The following is a 12,982-nucleotide window of genomic DNA, read 5'->3' on the forward strand; positions in this document are numbered from 1 at the left end:
TAAACCTGGATCTTTTATAAAACTGTAATCGACATGATTTGTTGTATCTTTTCAAAGGCATACACATAATCAAAGATAAAGACTGCTTAGTAAGATTAGCTTCCATAACCACACAGATGACACGCAGCTCTACTTTACGAGGTCACCAGGTGACTCAGAACCAATCCACAGTGTTGTAGTACTCGAGACCGGTGACGAGACCACTTTTTGATGGTCTCGTCTTGGACTTGACCGCATTTGGTCTCGGGCGCTGAGGACTCGGGATTTTATTTCAAGACCAGTCAAGACCGCAACTATGAAAATATCACTAAACTTGCCTCGGTCTTGGTTTTGACTTGGTCTCGATACACTCTGGTCTTGGTCTTGACTCGGTCTCGATACACTCTGGTCTTGGTCTTGACTCGGTCTCGGACCCTAAAAGTCTTGGTCTTGGGTTAGGTGGTCTTTATTACAACACTCCCAATCCAATCACTGAATAAATGCCTAGAACAGATAAATGAGTGGATGTGCCACAACTTTCTCCAGATGAACAAAAACAAAATTTAAGTTATTATTTGTAGTCAACGCACTGTTTCAGTTATTACAGCTAGGAACCAGCAATCAGGCCCCAAATCATCACCAGAACTCAGGTCCGAGTTCAGATGATGAACTCAGACATGAACATTCAGAGCCACATAAAGACAGGTACAAAGTCGGCCTTCTACCACCTGAAGAATATTTCAAGGATTAAGAACTAATCTCCCAGCAAGATCTAGAGAAACTCATACACACATTTATCTGTAGTGGCACTGATTACAGCGACAATATCTTCAAAGGTCTGTATAAAATGATACCTGCCACCTGCAGTTGATCCAGAACGCTGCTGCTTGTCTTCTCACTAGAACCAGGAAGATAGAGCACATCATCTCAGTTTTAACGTCTTTACACTGACTCCCTATAGTTCAGAACAGACTTTAAAATGTTTTTATTAGTTTATAACTGTCTAAAAGGCTTAGCACCAAAATACATTAAAGACCTGCTGCTGTTGTATCAACCTTCCAGACCCCTCAGGTCTTCTGGTTCTGATCTCTGCTTCCCCAGAACCAAACATGGAGAAGCAGCATTCAGCTTCTATTCGCCACAAATCTGGAATAAACTTCCAGAAAACTGCAAAACAGCCGGAACACTGAGCTCCTTTAAATCTAGACTAAAAGCCCACCTGTTTAGAGTTGCTTTTTTAACCATAATAAATGGAACATTGACCAACATATCTGATGCGTATTGATGATTTTGATGATGGCACTCATCAAAATGTAATGTTTGTTACTGGTTTCTTAACTGTTGAATGTATGGTGTGTTTTTTTTATATATATAACTTTTTATTGTTGTGTTTTAAAGCTGTGAAGCTCTTTGAACTGCCCTGTTGCTGAAATGTGCTGTACAAGTAAACTTGATTGATTGATTATTTAAGAGAGCAAAAACTTGCTTCATGTATCTGTGGACGGAAACACTTTTACAAATCGAACTTTAATTTGTCTGTTGTGTTAGTGTAATTCACTGAATAAAGTTCTGCATCTTACATATTTTCATCCATCCATTTTCTAACACCCTTGACCCTAGTGGGGTCAGGAGTGGTGCTGGTGCCCATCTCCGGCAAACGTTTCGGGCGAGAGGCGGGGTACAACCCTGGTCAGGTCGCCAGTTTGTCACAGTACATATTTTCAGCTGCAGAGTAAGACAATAAATTAGGAAATAATCTAGATTTGGCTCGATATTATGAATGACTTGCATTTTCAGAAATAATGACTTTTGAATGCATGGCTGTATGAATTGGATGTGGATACTGGAATTTATGCCTTTTCCACAGTCTGAAATTTCGCCCGATCGTTGCCACACTGAATTCATTTTTGTACTGCAGTGAAAAAAAGTTTGCCAAAAGCCTCAACTTTCATAAGAATACAAGCCAAGACAAATTAATTTGAATATAAATTAAACTTGAAGGGAAGATGTCAAGATATGAATCCTAATACACATTTAAAACACACGTCAAGCACAATAACAGTTGGCCATCAAGTCCCTCCCCTTTTTCTTTTTAGTAGTTCCACAGAGACACCATGTTACCGTTTAATATTTATATGCAGATCCATTCATAAGTGGCTGTCAGAGTGTTAGTTTACATTTTGGTTTACGAAATACCACCCAGTGATTTGTTCATTTCAGAAAACATGAGATTCATGCAGGAATGGCCTGAGCTGGGATGTGCACTTCTGCAACTTGTTTTTCTGGTGTCTTTCTCGCAGACGGAGGAGCCCTTATGCGTGCAGATAGGAGACCCTGAGATCGCTCAGCTGTCCCAGGATGGGGACATTGTGTTGGGTGGGATCTTCTACTTCCACAGCAGTTGGAAGAACAGAGAGGACATGTACACACAAAAGCCTTTGGCTCTGCAATGCATCAGGTAACTATCACCAGAAAACGCTTTATTACAGCTTACCATTGTTTTACCAGGTGTCATGCCAACCTGTTGTTAATCTTAAATCAAGCTTGAATTTCAGAGAGTTCCAGTTTGCACAGACCATGCTCTTTGCCATCGAGGAAATAAACAACAGTACAGACCTACTGCCGGGCATTTCTCTGGGTTATAGCATCTACGACACTTGTGGTTCGATTCCCAAAACCATAAAAGTTGCTCTGGCTTTGAACAATGATAATGTGAATACATCTTCAAACTCTGACACACCGTGTACCAAACCAGTACAAGTGCAGGCTATAGTGGGGGAAACGTCTTCATCTCCCAGCACTGCAATAGGTAGTCTCATTGGACCATTTCACATACCACTGGTAAGTAGAGCTGTTAAATCCATTTTGTTTTTCTAAAAAGTTATCCAAATTTAAATAAAAGTGTAACATACTTTAGTGTGCTTATAATTTATGTCATTTTCTGGATAACTTTCTGATTTATTTTAGATCAGCCATTTTGCCACATGTGCTTGTCTCAGTGATAAAACCAAGTATCCGTCCTTTCTAAGAACAATACCCAGTGACTACTATCAGAGCAGAGCTCTGGCTCAACTGGTCAAACATTTCGGCTGGACTTGGGTCGGAGCCGTCAGAACCAACGACGACTACGGCAACAACGGCATGGCGACGTTCACAGAAACTGCAGAGCAGCTGGGAATTTGTCTGGAATATTCTGTTTCTTTCTTCAGAACGGATTCAACAGAAAAAATCCAGAAGGTGATCAAAACAATACAGGCTTCGACCTCCAAAGTGATTGTTGCTTTTGTATCACACTTGGACATGGATGTGCTTATACACGAGATGTCCAGCTTTAACCTGACCGGGTACCAGTGGGTGGGAAGTGAGTCCTGGATCTCTGATTCTCAAATTGCGGCAGTGGATAAGAATCACATGCTGGACGGAGCGATCGGCGTTTCCATCCCCAATACGCATGTGAGCGGTCTCAGAGAGTTCATTCTAGACGTGAGGCCACTCAGATCTTTAAATAACGACTTGTATAAAGAGTTCTGGGAGACGTTGTTTAGCTGCAAGTTCAAGCAGGAGAAATCAGATGGAAATTATAGAGAATGTACAGGACGTGAGGATCTGACTGGAGTGGAAAACAGCTTCACTGACATGTCCCTCATGCCCATTTTTAACAATGTGTATAAGGGAGTGTATGCAGTGGCTCACGCTCTGCATGATATTCTCGGATGTGATAAAACCTGTAACAACAATGTGCAGCTTGACCCATTCACGGTGAGCATATATAATGTCAGGGTTTTTCCATGTAGATACATCAGAAAGATCAAAGAGAAAGAATGCCGAGAAGTGTACTAAAGAGTGTGCATGTGTCATAGTTACCCTTTGAGTTATGCAATTAAAAAAAAACAACAATTCCTTAGATTTTGCAGCACATTCAAAAGATTCACTTCAAGACAAAGGAGGGAGAAGAGGTTTACTTTAATGAGAACGGAGATCCAGCTGCAAAGTATGAAGTTATAAACTGGCAGCCAAGAGAAAACGGCATTGTGGACTTTATCACAGTTGGTGTTTATGATGCGTCATTACCATTTGATGAACAGCTAAAACTGCAAAACAAGTCAATACTTTGGTCCCAGAGCTCAAAACAGGTAGAAACAACTGTAAATGGTCATTCCTACTTATAACTGACACAATAAATATTTGTTACTGCCTTGTTATTTTTAAGATTTTGGAAAATGAATCAGTGAATCTTAATTTGTGAGGCTTTTGTTTCTGCAGGTACCTGTGTCGGTTTGCAGTGAGAAGTGTCCGCCAGGGACCCGGAAGGTTCTCCAGAAAGGAAAACCCGTCTGCTGCCACGACTGTATAGGATGTGCAGAAGGAGAAATGAGCAACATTACAGGTTTAGAACATTTGAACACAATATTGGACTTTTTTTTTTTTGTCACAGTGAAAGAGTCACAGCTTGTTGGATTTTATACTTTCTGTAACATCAATTGCCCATTTGGGACACTCAATAAATCTTAATCTGAATAGTCTCTGCTGAAATGCTGCTTAAAAGTTGGGTTTTGAAAAAAATTTAAAAAAAATTCTCAAAAGTGTGGGTTTGTGTTGATAGGCCAGGATCAATTTAATTTGAACATATTCAATTTGGTTCAATTTGACCTATTTAAGCAGCGTCAACAGAAAACAGCTATCGCTTCAAGGCGTTGTGGCATTTAGTAGACACAGGTTGCAGGCTTGAATTAGAGTATGATAAACTCAAAAACATTTCGAAGCAAAGATTATTACAAGACAGATGTAAACATTTTGTCATCGGGGAATGTTTTCAATGCCATACAAATTGCTCTTTGGATTTTTTGCAACAAATTGCAAAATATCTGTTGGTAGAAAATGTTTTCAAAGTTGACTTGATAGAAATTTTTTTTTTTAAACGACGCTAAATTGTTTGCAAAGTAATTTTTTTTTATCCTTTCTCTGTTCTCAAGATTTTCAGGATTAAGACATTTTAACTAGTAAAACAAGTTTGAAGAAGTCTCATCGCTTCTTCCGTTCCATAATGTGATACATTTTGGCATCGAAATATACATATAAAAAAAAGTATTCTCTAAGACTAATGCCATGTTTTGCAGATGCTGTCACCTGTGTAAGATGCCCCCCTGAATCCTGGTCAAATGAGAGAAGAGATGTCTGTATTAAGAAGGAAGCTGTTTTTTTATCATACGATGAAATTATGGGCATACTCCTCACTGCTGCGTCTTTATTTGGAACATGTATAACAGCCATTGTGACTATCATTTTCTACAGAAACAGAAAAACTCCTCTTGTCAGAGCAAACAACTCTGAGCTGAGCTTCCTCCTCCTGTTCTCTCTGACTCTGTGTTTCCTCTGCTCTCTGACGTTCATCGGCCAGCCCTCTAAGTGGTCCTGCATGCTGCGGCACACAGCCTTCGGCATCACCTTCGTGCTCTGCCTCTCCTGTGTTCTGGGCAAAACCATGGTGGTTTTAATGGCGTTCAAAGCCACACTTCCTGGGAGAAATGTAATGAAATGGTTTGGGCCTACGCAGCAGAGGCTGAGCGTTCTGGGTTTCACTCTCGTGCAAGTGATCATCTGCATCCTCTGGTTAAGCATCTCTCCTCCGTTTCCATCTAAAAATTTTAAGGAATTTAAAGAAAAAATCATCCTGGAGTGTGCCCTGGGCTCTGCTGTGGGTTTCTGGTCTGTCCTCGGTTACATAGGACTTCTTGCCGTCCTGTGTTTTGTTTTTGCTTTTTTAGCTCGGAAGTTGCCTGATAATTTTAACGAAGCCAAATTCATCACCTTCAGCATGTTGATATTCTGCGCTGTGTGGATCACTTTCATCCCAGCGTACGTCAGCTCTCCTGGAAATTTCAGTGTCGCTGTAGAAATCTTTGCTATCCTTGCCTCCACGTTTGGGCTGTTAATTTGTATTTTTATCCCAAAATGTTATATCCTGCTACTGAAACCAGAGAAAAATACAAAAAAGCACATGATGGGAAAAGGGCCACCAAAGATGTTCTGAAGAGTAAATCTTTGTAACAATGTACATTTGTTTATATTTAGCCTTCTATCATCAACAAAGTCTTAATATAATGTAAGTAAAGGCTTTAGCTTATTTAATAGTTTTTAAAAAATAAAAGCTTTTCTTAAATTCATGTAGATGTTCTATTGTGTATGAAAAATTTAAGGAAGAATGATATTTTATGATCTTTAAGAACTTTAGATCATGCGTGCAGGTTCATTCATCCAGTGTTTCCCGCTTATCTGAGATCAGTTTGCAACGATAATAGATCCAGATGGAAACACGTCTCTCCATCAACACCCTCCAGCTCACCCTGGAAGATTCCATGGCCTTTCTAGAATACGCTAGCAAACTCTCTAAGTGCCTGGCACTTTGGGAAAATCTCCAAATGAAGAAGGTCAAATAACTCCAACCTCTAAAATGTGAAGGTGCAGCGGCTAAGCTTCAAGTTGGTTCTTTGAAAATAGAGCTGCTCACCTTATCAGTCGGCCTGAGTCAACAGCTGAGAATGAAGATATAAAAAAAAAAGAATTAAAGATAATAATTACAAGATTTCCCTTTGTTGATATTGTTGATGTGCAAGAGTACCCATAACAAAAACTAGCCGAGTTCAAACCAGTTGGAAATTACATCATTTATTTAAAGTTTATCATCTAAAGATCCTAAACTAAATTTCTAGCCCCATTTTTAAACTGGTTCTTGTGCACCTACGAATAATTGTGAGGAATAAAGTTTAAAGGGCAATAGATCATGACGTGATGCTCCAACTAGCACACCGACATCATATTTTACGATAACATCGTAAAATATGAGTTCCAGGTTAGTTTAATTGTCTCCAGATTTTTAATTTTTGCTCATAATAATCCACTATTTAATTTGATCAAGTTCCAACAGAAACTTCTCACATTCACACATTTTTATTCAATCTTAAGACGTCTGTGCCTATAAGAGCTACAATCTTAATAGTGGCTTCTTGAAAAACACTTCAAGTGCAGAATTTTATTATATTCTTTTTTATAAAAGCTAATGCTGCTTTGACTAAAGTTGGTGAAATTTCAAATGCAGATGTCAAGTACTTAAAAAAACATAGTTGCATTTATTGAAATATTAGTAAGGCATAACTAAAAGTGTAGAAAATGCGTTAATATTTTGCTGATGTCAGGAATGTCATCATGACCATTTTCTCAGGTCCTGTTAGCGAGACCTGTACTGTCCAAAATGTTATTTTCTTTTAATGCAGCAGACTTGCACACACAAATAAAATAATACAAAATCAAGATGAGAGCTCACCATCTCATCCCTCCTCCCCTTCCCTATCTGCTAGTCCCACATAAATTAAATTATGATTATTCATCACCTGCCCCTACATTTATAAATGCCGGTTCAAGCTCGTCACATCCATAATTTCTCATTGGACGGCACCCAGAGATTTGGATTATTCAGATATGACGATGTCCACGCAAAGGTGGCCAGAGCAGAGTTTTGCTCTTCTGCAGGTGTTTCTGTGGGTGTCTTTCTCTCTAACACAGGAGCCACTGTGCAGGCAGATAGGGGATCCGGAAATCCCCCAGCTGTCCAGAGACGGGGACATTATTCTGGGGGGCATATTCTATTTTCACAGCAGCTGGAAGAGCAGAGAAAATAATTATACACAAAAACCACTACCACTGGAATGCATCAGGTAAACTAGTGATTTATCAACTATCTCTGTTCCAGTACTACAAAGCAAGAGAACGCTCTCAGGTGTTACTTAGTCTGGGTTTCATGCTGTAGTTATTCTTTTCTTTCTCCCCCGCTTCAAAATAAAGTTTAAATTTCAGAGAGTTCCAGTTTGCTCAGGCGATGCTTTTTGCCATCGAGGAAGTGAACAACAGCACAGAGTTGCTTCCTGGGATTTCTCTGGGCTACAAAATCTACGACACTTGTGGCGCCATTACCAGAAGCATAAAGGTTGCTCTTGCGTTGAACGACGGCGATGAAAGTGTGTCTTTGGCCTCCGAGGGTCGATGCTCCAGACCGGTGCAGGTCCAGGCCGTGATGGGGGAAACCTCGTCCTCTCCCAGCACCGCCCTGGCCACTGTCATTGGAGCATTCCATATACCGCAGGTGAGCATGACCACTGACAACCACCATATACTTCTTTTCCTAAATGTTTCAGAGATAATATGACCTTGTGAATGGTGACTTTATTCTTACACAAAAAAGTGAAATATTTACATTTTTCTCATAGATCAGCCATTTTGCCACATGTGCTTGTCTCAGCGATAAAACCAAGTATCCATCTTTTCTAAGAACAATACCCAGTGACTACTATCAGAGCAGAGCTCTGGCTCATCTGGTCAAGCATTTCGGCTGGACTTGGGTCGGAGCCGTCAGAACCAACGACGACTACGGCAACAACGGCATGGCGACGTTCACAGAGACTGCAGAGCAGTTTGGCATCTGTGTGGAATATTCTGTCTCTTTCTTCAGAACGGATCCCTCTGAAAAAATACAAAAGATCATTAAAACGGTGAAGGAGTCAACTGCAAAAGTGATCGTTGCTTTTCTTTCGCACAGAGACATGGAAGTACTTATACATGAGCTGTCCAACCACAACCTGACAGGGTATCAGTGGGTCGGCAGTGAGTCCTGGATCTTTGATTCGCAAATTGCAGCAATGGATAAAAAACACATACTGGACGGAGCGATCGGTCTTTCCATCCCCAAAGCGCAAGTCGGCGGTCTTAGAGAGTTCATACTGGACGTGAGACCGCTCATTTCATCAAATAATGAGCTGTTCACGACGTTCTGGGAGGCATTATTTCAATGTAAGTTCAAGAAGGCACAGTTGACGGAATTTGAGAAAGAGTGTACAGGAAAGGAAGATCTGACAGGAGTGGAGAACAGCTTCACTGACATGTCCCTCATGCCCATTTTTAACAATGTCTATAAGGGAGTGTATGCAGTGGCTCACGCTCTGCATGATGTCCTGAGCTGTAACAAAACATGTGACAACAATGTGCAGCTTGATCCATACACGGTGAGCAGCAGCTAGACTTAAGGGACGTATTGTAAAACTACGTGAACCTTTAAATGAATGCGTTTGTGCTTAGATTTTGCAGCACATCCAAAAGATTCGCTTCAAGACAAAAGAAGGGAACGAGGTTTACTTTAACGAGAACGGAGATCCAGCTGCAAAGTACGAAATTATAAACTGGCAGCCAAGAGAAAACGACATTGTGAGCTTTGTGACGGTTGGTGTTTACGATGCGTCATTTCCTGCAGGCACACAGCTAAACTTTCAAAATACGTCCATAACCTGGACACAGAGCTCACCACAGGTAAAGAGTTTTATTGACTTACATTTATGTTCAAATTAGAAGATAAAAAAAAAGAAAATCTTAGATTTAGTTTTTATTTTATTTAATATTTTTTCTTTTGTTTTATTTATTTTTTTTTTTTTTAAGGTGCCGGTGTCAGTCTGCAGTGAAAAATGTCCCCCAGGAACTCGTAAGGTCCTCCAGAAAGGAAAGCCTGTGTGCTGTTACGACTGCATAAGATGTGCCGAAGGAGAAATCAGCAACAGTACAGGTTTAGTGTTCTTGCAAACCACTTTATTAAAAATTAAGTTTAAAAATTGAGGTATTTAAAAAAAACTAAGTTCAGATAAACTGATACATTTGGATTATATCTAAAGAATGTTTTGAGTCTTTGCCATATTGACCTTTTCTACCACTGCTGAAAATGCATAGAATACATTAAACAGTCAAGTTTAAAGAGTTTAATTGTGATTGATTATGATATTTGTCATATTAAAACACCCAGCATGTAGACACAAGAAACATCAAGACCTGTTTTGCTGTAATAAGGGAGGAAACAGCTGATTCATGTCAGTCTGTACACACGTTCATTGATCAACTAACTGCATTTATAGTCACATGTTGGAGAGACGGTAATCATTTTGGAAGGCTCATCTTTTTTGTAGAAATAGGCACAGTTTTTAGAACTGGAGGCAGACACCTGTTTTTTTGTCAGAAAAAAAGAGAAAATATTAGGATTCTGAAGAAGAAGAAGAAGAAGAATGCCTTTTTTATTATGTATGCCTCAGTTTTTTGAGAAAACAAAGAAACAAAAGGTCTGAAGAGAACCAAAACCAGTCTAAACAGCAAAATGTTGTTACAGAAACTGACACGTGCTGCCTCAGCTCGATTAATATATTGTGAAACTGAATTTAATAATGAACCGCAAGAAACATCTCACAACCACATGTCAGAAATGCATCCTAAACGTGATTATTAATTTGCAGATGCTGTTTCCTGTGTGAGATGTCCCCACGAGTCCTGGTCGAATGCGAGGAGAGATGCGTGTGTAAAGAAGGAGGCTGAGTTTCTGTCATTTGAAGAACTTATGGGAATCCTGCTGACCTCTGCAGCTTTACTTGGAACTTCACTAACTGCGGCTGTGGCGTTTATTTTCTACAGACACAGGAAAACTGCTCTTGTCAGAGCAAACAACTCTGAGCTGAGCTTCCTGCTCCTTTTCTCCTTGACCCTGTGTTTCCTCTGCTCTCTGACCTTCATCGGTCGGCCCTCTGACTGGTCCTGCATGCTGCGGCACACGGCGTTCGGCATCACCTTCGTCCTCTGCATCTCCTGTGTCCTGGGCAAAACGATGGTGGTTTTAATGGCGTTCAAAGCCACACTTCCTGGCAGAAATGTGATGAAGTGTTTTGGGCCTACGCAGCAGAGGCTGAGCGTTCTGGGTTTTACTCTTGTTCAAGTGATCATCTGCATCCTCTGGTTAAGCATCTCTCCTCCTTTTCTATCCAAGAATTTCAAAGAATTTAAAGACAAAATCATCTTGGAGTGTTCTCTCGGCTCAGCTGTGGGTTTCTGGTCCGTGCTCGGCTACATTGGACTTCTCGCCTTGTTGTGTTTCACTTTTGCTTTTTTGGCTCGTAAACTGCCGGACAATTTCAATGAAGCCAAATTCATCACCTTCAGCATGCTGATATTCTGTGCGGTGTGGATCGCTTTCATCCCAGCGTACGTCAGCTCGCCTGGAAAATTTAGTGTTGCTGTAGAAATCTTTGCTATCCTCGCCTCTAGTTTTGGATTGCTGATTTGCATCTTCATTCCAAAATGCTACGTCATGTTGCTGAAACCAGAGAAAAACACAAAAAAGAACATGATGGGGAACCGGGTCCCAAGAGAATTCTGAGTAAACGGACAAAGCAGAGGCTTAATATTGAAATCATTATTTTTTTAAAAAATAGTCATATTGTTATAATTCTATATCTGTATTAGTTAATCAGCATATTGAAGGCTCAATACATACATTTTAGATCACCTTCAGGTATCACGCAGCTTTTAGTGAGTCTAAATATATATTTTTATGTTTGAAATCAATTCTTCACATGAACGATTTTCATAAAAAAATTATTTTGTTTCTTTTTTTCCATAACTATATATTCTTCATGGATTCAGATTTCATAAATTAAAATCTTTATTAGTGCTGAAATGTTTGTGAATGTTTTCAATTAGAGTCCAAACATTTTTTACAGACAGTTTGGGCCTGTAGAGTTAAATCTTCCCTGACTCGTTTCTGGGTAACTTGCCCTCACAGTTGAATGGTGAATTTTTTTTTTCCATCTCAATTTCCAGTTTTCATTTAAAATAAGAGAAAATAAAGGACCTTTTTGATTTAGGCTGAAGCTCTGAGTGGTCCTTATATAGAACTATTTAAAATAGCACCACTTCTTTTTTCTCCACAAAGTGAGAATTAAGTTTAAAAAAAACATTTTGGAAACTTTTATTTAAGGCCAAGAACCAGTTTTGGAGATAAGGACACAATAAAGTTAATTTATTCCATCTTTACAGATATCTGAGCAGGGAAAAAGCCAGAATGTGAGAAGGTCACACATAGAGTCTGAGCTTTTTGGATAAGTATTTGTCAAAAGACATCATTTGCCTGTGTGGACAGGACTCAACAACAAGGACTTTTAAAACCCTGGGTAGGATGTGGGTTTACTAGGTATCCAAGTTCAGACAAGATTTCATCTGACTTTTTCTTCTTGTTTGTGTTAATGCTTCCCCTGGTTCCCCCCTCCTCACTTGAGAAATTAACAAATGAACTCTAAATGGGGTTACAATCGTTGTTATTACTGGCTTCCTTGTGCTCTCCTTTTTTAATTTTAAAATTTGTAAAATAATTTTATTTTAAATGTTTTCTTTACCCATTTAACAATAAACTAAAGATGCAATATTCATAACAAATAAAATAGGTATTTAAGGATTTTTTGGTTGTTGTTCTTTTTCTTTTTCAACAAAGGGTAATAATAAATTCTGAAAGAATTTACCATAACATTAAGAAAGAAATTCGCATGTTTGAAATTGTGTAATGATAGCATTAAAATGAAAGCGAAAACTATGGCTGAACAAACATAAACAAACATATTGATTATTAAAATGAAATTATTCACATTTGTCTGTGAAAAAGTTTCCATCTCCATTGACCGCCTCCTGGCCTGGCTCCAGTTCTTAGGAATGGCAGCCAGAACAAGCTTCAAAGAACCTGGATATAATTTTTTCAGATACAAGGCAGAATGCAATAAAAAAAAAAAAGAAGAAGTTTGTAACATTTATGCACTTTAAAGATCAGATGTTTCAGACAATATAATCATTTCAACAGGGAAGATTGAAACAGTTTCTTCTAATGTGAACGGAAAGGGTTGGCATGAAATATTCTACTTGAGTACCTCTACTTGTTAAAATTAAAAAAAATACATAAATAAACAAATCGTGTTGACATGGCACAAAAAAAACCACAACTCTTTTCTGATGTGTATTACCTATTTTTATGACTATCTTCATGATTTAACCACACCTTGTGGTCCCATGGAGACGATTAATCACTGTTCTATTATTATACCTTTTGCTGCTCCAAATGGCATAAATATCAGTGCAATCACGCCGTCTACATCGAGGCACA

The 12,982-nt window shown here is 39.2% G+C and overlaps 2 protein-coding genes across 2 annotated transcripts; both read left to right on the forward strand.

Moving 5' to 3' along the window:
- The first annotated feature begins 2,174 nt into the window (after nt 1-2,174).
- LOC116737443 (extracellular calcium-sensing receptor-like) lies at nt 2,175-6,143 on the forward strand. Its single transcript, XM_032590587.1, has 6 exons — nt 2,175-2,437; nt 2,523-2,820; nt 2,947-3,738; nt 3,885-4,112; nt 4,243-4,366; nt 5,097-6,143. Exons 1-6 carry the CDS (start codon nt 2,205-2,207, stop codon nt 6,008-6,010), a joined length of 2,589 nt encoding a protein of 862 aa, XP_032446478.1. The 5' UTR covers nt 2,175-2,204; the 3' UTR covers nt 6,011-6,143.
- A 1,286-nt stretch (nt 6,144-7,429) lies between these two features.
- On the forward strand, nt 7,430-11,254 carry LOC116737441 (extracellular calcium-sensing receptor-like). Its single transcript, XM_032590586.1, has 6 exons — nt 7,430-7,691; nt 7,819-8,116; nt 8,241-9,032; nt 9,106-9,333; nt 9,460-9,583; nt 10,299-11,254. Exons 1-6 carry the CDS (start codon nt 7,456-7,458, stop codon nt 11,210-11,212), a joined length of 2,592 nt encoding a protein of 863 aa, XP_032446477.1. The 5' UTR covers nt 7,430-7,455; the 3' UTR covers nt 11,213-11,254.
- Nucleotides 11,255-12,982: the final 1,728 nt, after the last annotated feature.

The sequence above is a fragment of the Xiphophorus hellerii genome, chromosome 18 (genome assembly GCF_003331165.1).
Source record: "Xiphophorus hellerii strain 12219 chromosome 18, Xiphophorus_hellerii-4.1, whole genome shotgun sequence".
Classification (NCBI taxonomy): domain Eukaryota; kingdom Metazoa; phylum Chordata; class Actinopteri; order Cyprinodontiformes; family Poeciliidae; genus Xiphophorus; species Xiphophorus hellerii.

Excerpts from the sequence above, each read along its gene's own strand:
- LOC116737443 (XM_032590587.1), top strand. The coding sequence starts at position 2,205 with ATGAGATTCATGCAGGAATGGCCTGAGCTGGGATGTGCACTTCTGCAA. Across the intron at positions 3,739-3,884 it reads TGCAGCTTGACCCATTCACG|ATTTTGCAGCACATTCAAAA; the intron begins GTGAGCATATAT and ends ACAATTCCTTAG. Across the intron at positions 4,113-4,242 it reads GGTCCCAGAGCTCAAAACAG|GTACCTGTGTCGGTTTGCAG; the intron begins GTAGAAACAACT and ends TTGTTTCTGCAG.
- LOC116737441 (XM_032590586.1), top strand. The coding sequence starts at position 7,456 with ATGACGATGTCCACGCAAAGGTGGCCAGAGCAGAGTTTTGCTCTTCTG. Across the intron at positions 8,117-8,240 it reads GAGCATTCCATATACCGCAG|ATCAGCCATTTTGCCACATG; the intron begins GTGAGCATGACC and ends TTTTTCTCATAG. Across the intron at positions 9,334-9,459 it reads GGACACAGAGCTCACCACAG|GTGCCGGTGTCAGTCTGCAG; the intron begins GTAAAGAGTTTT and ends TTTTTTTTTAAG.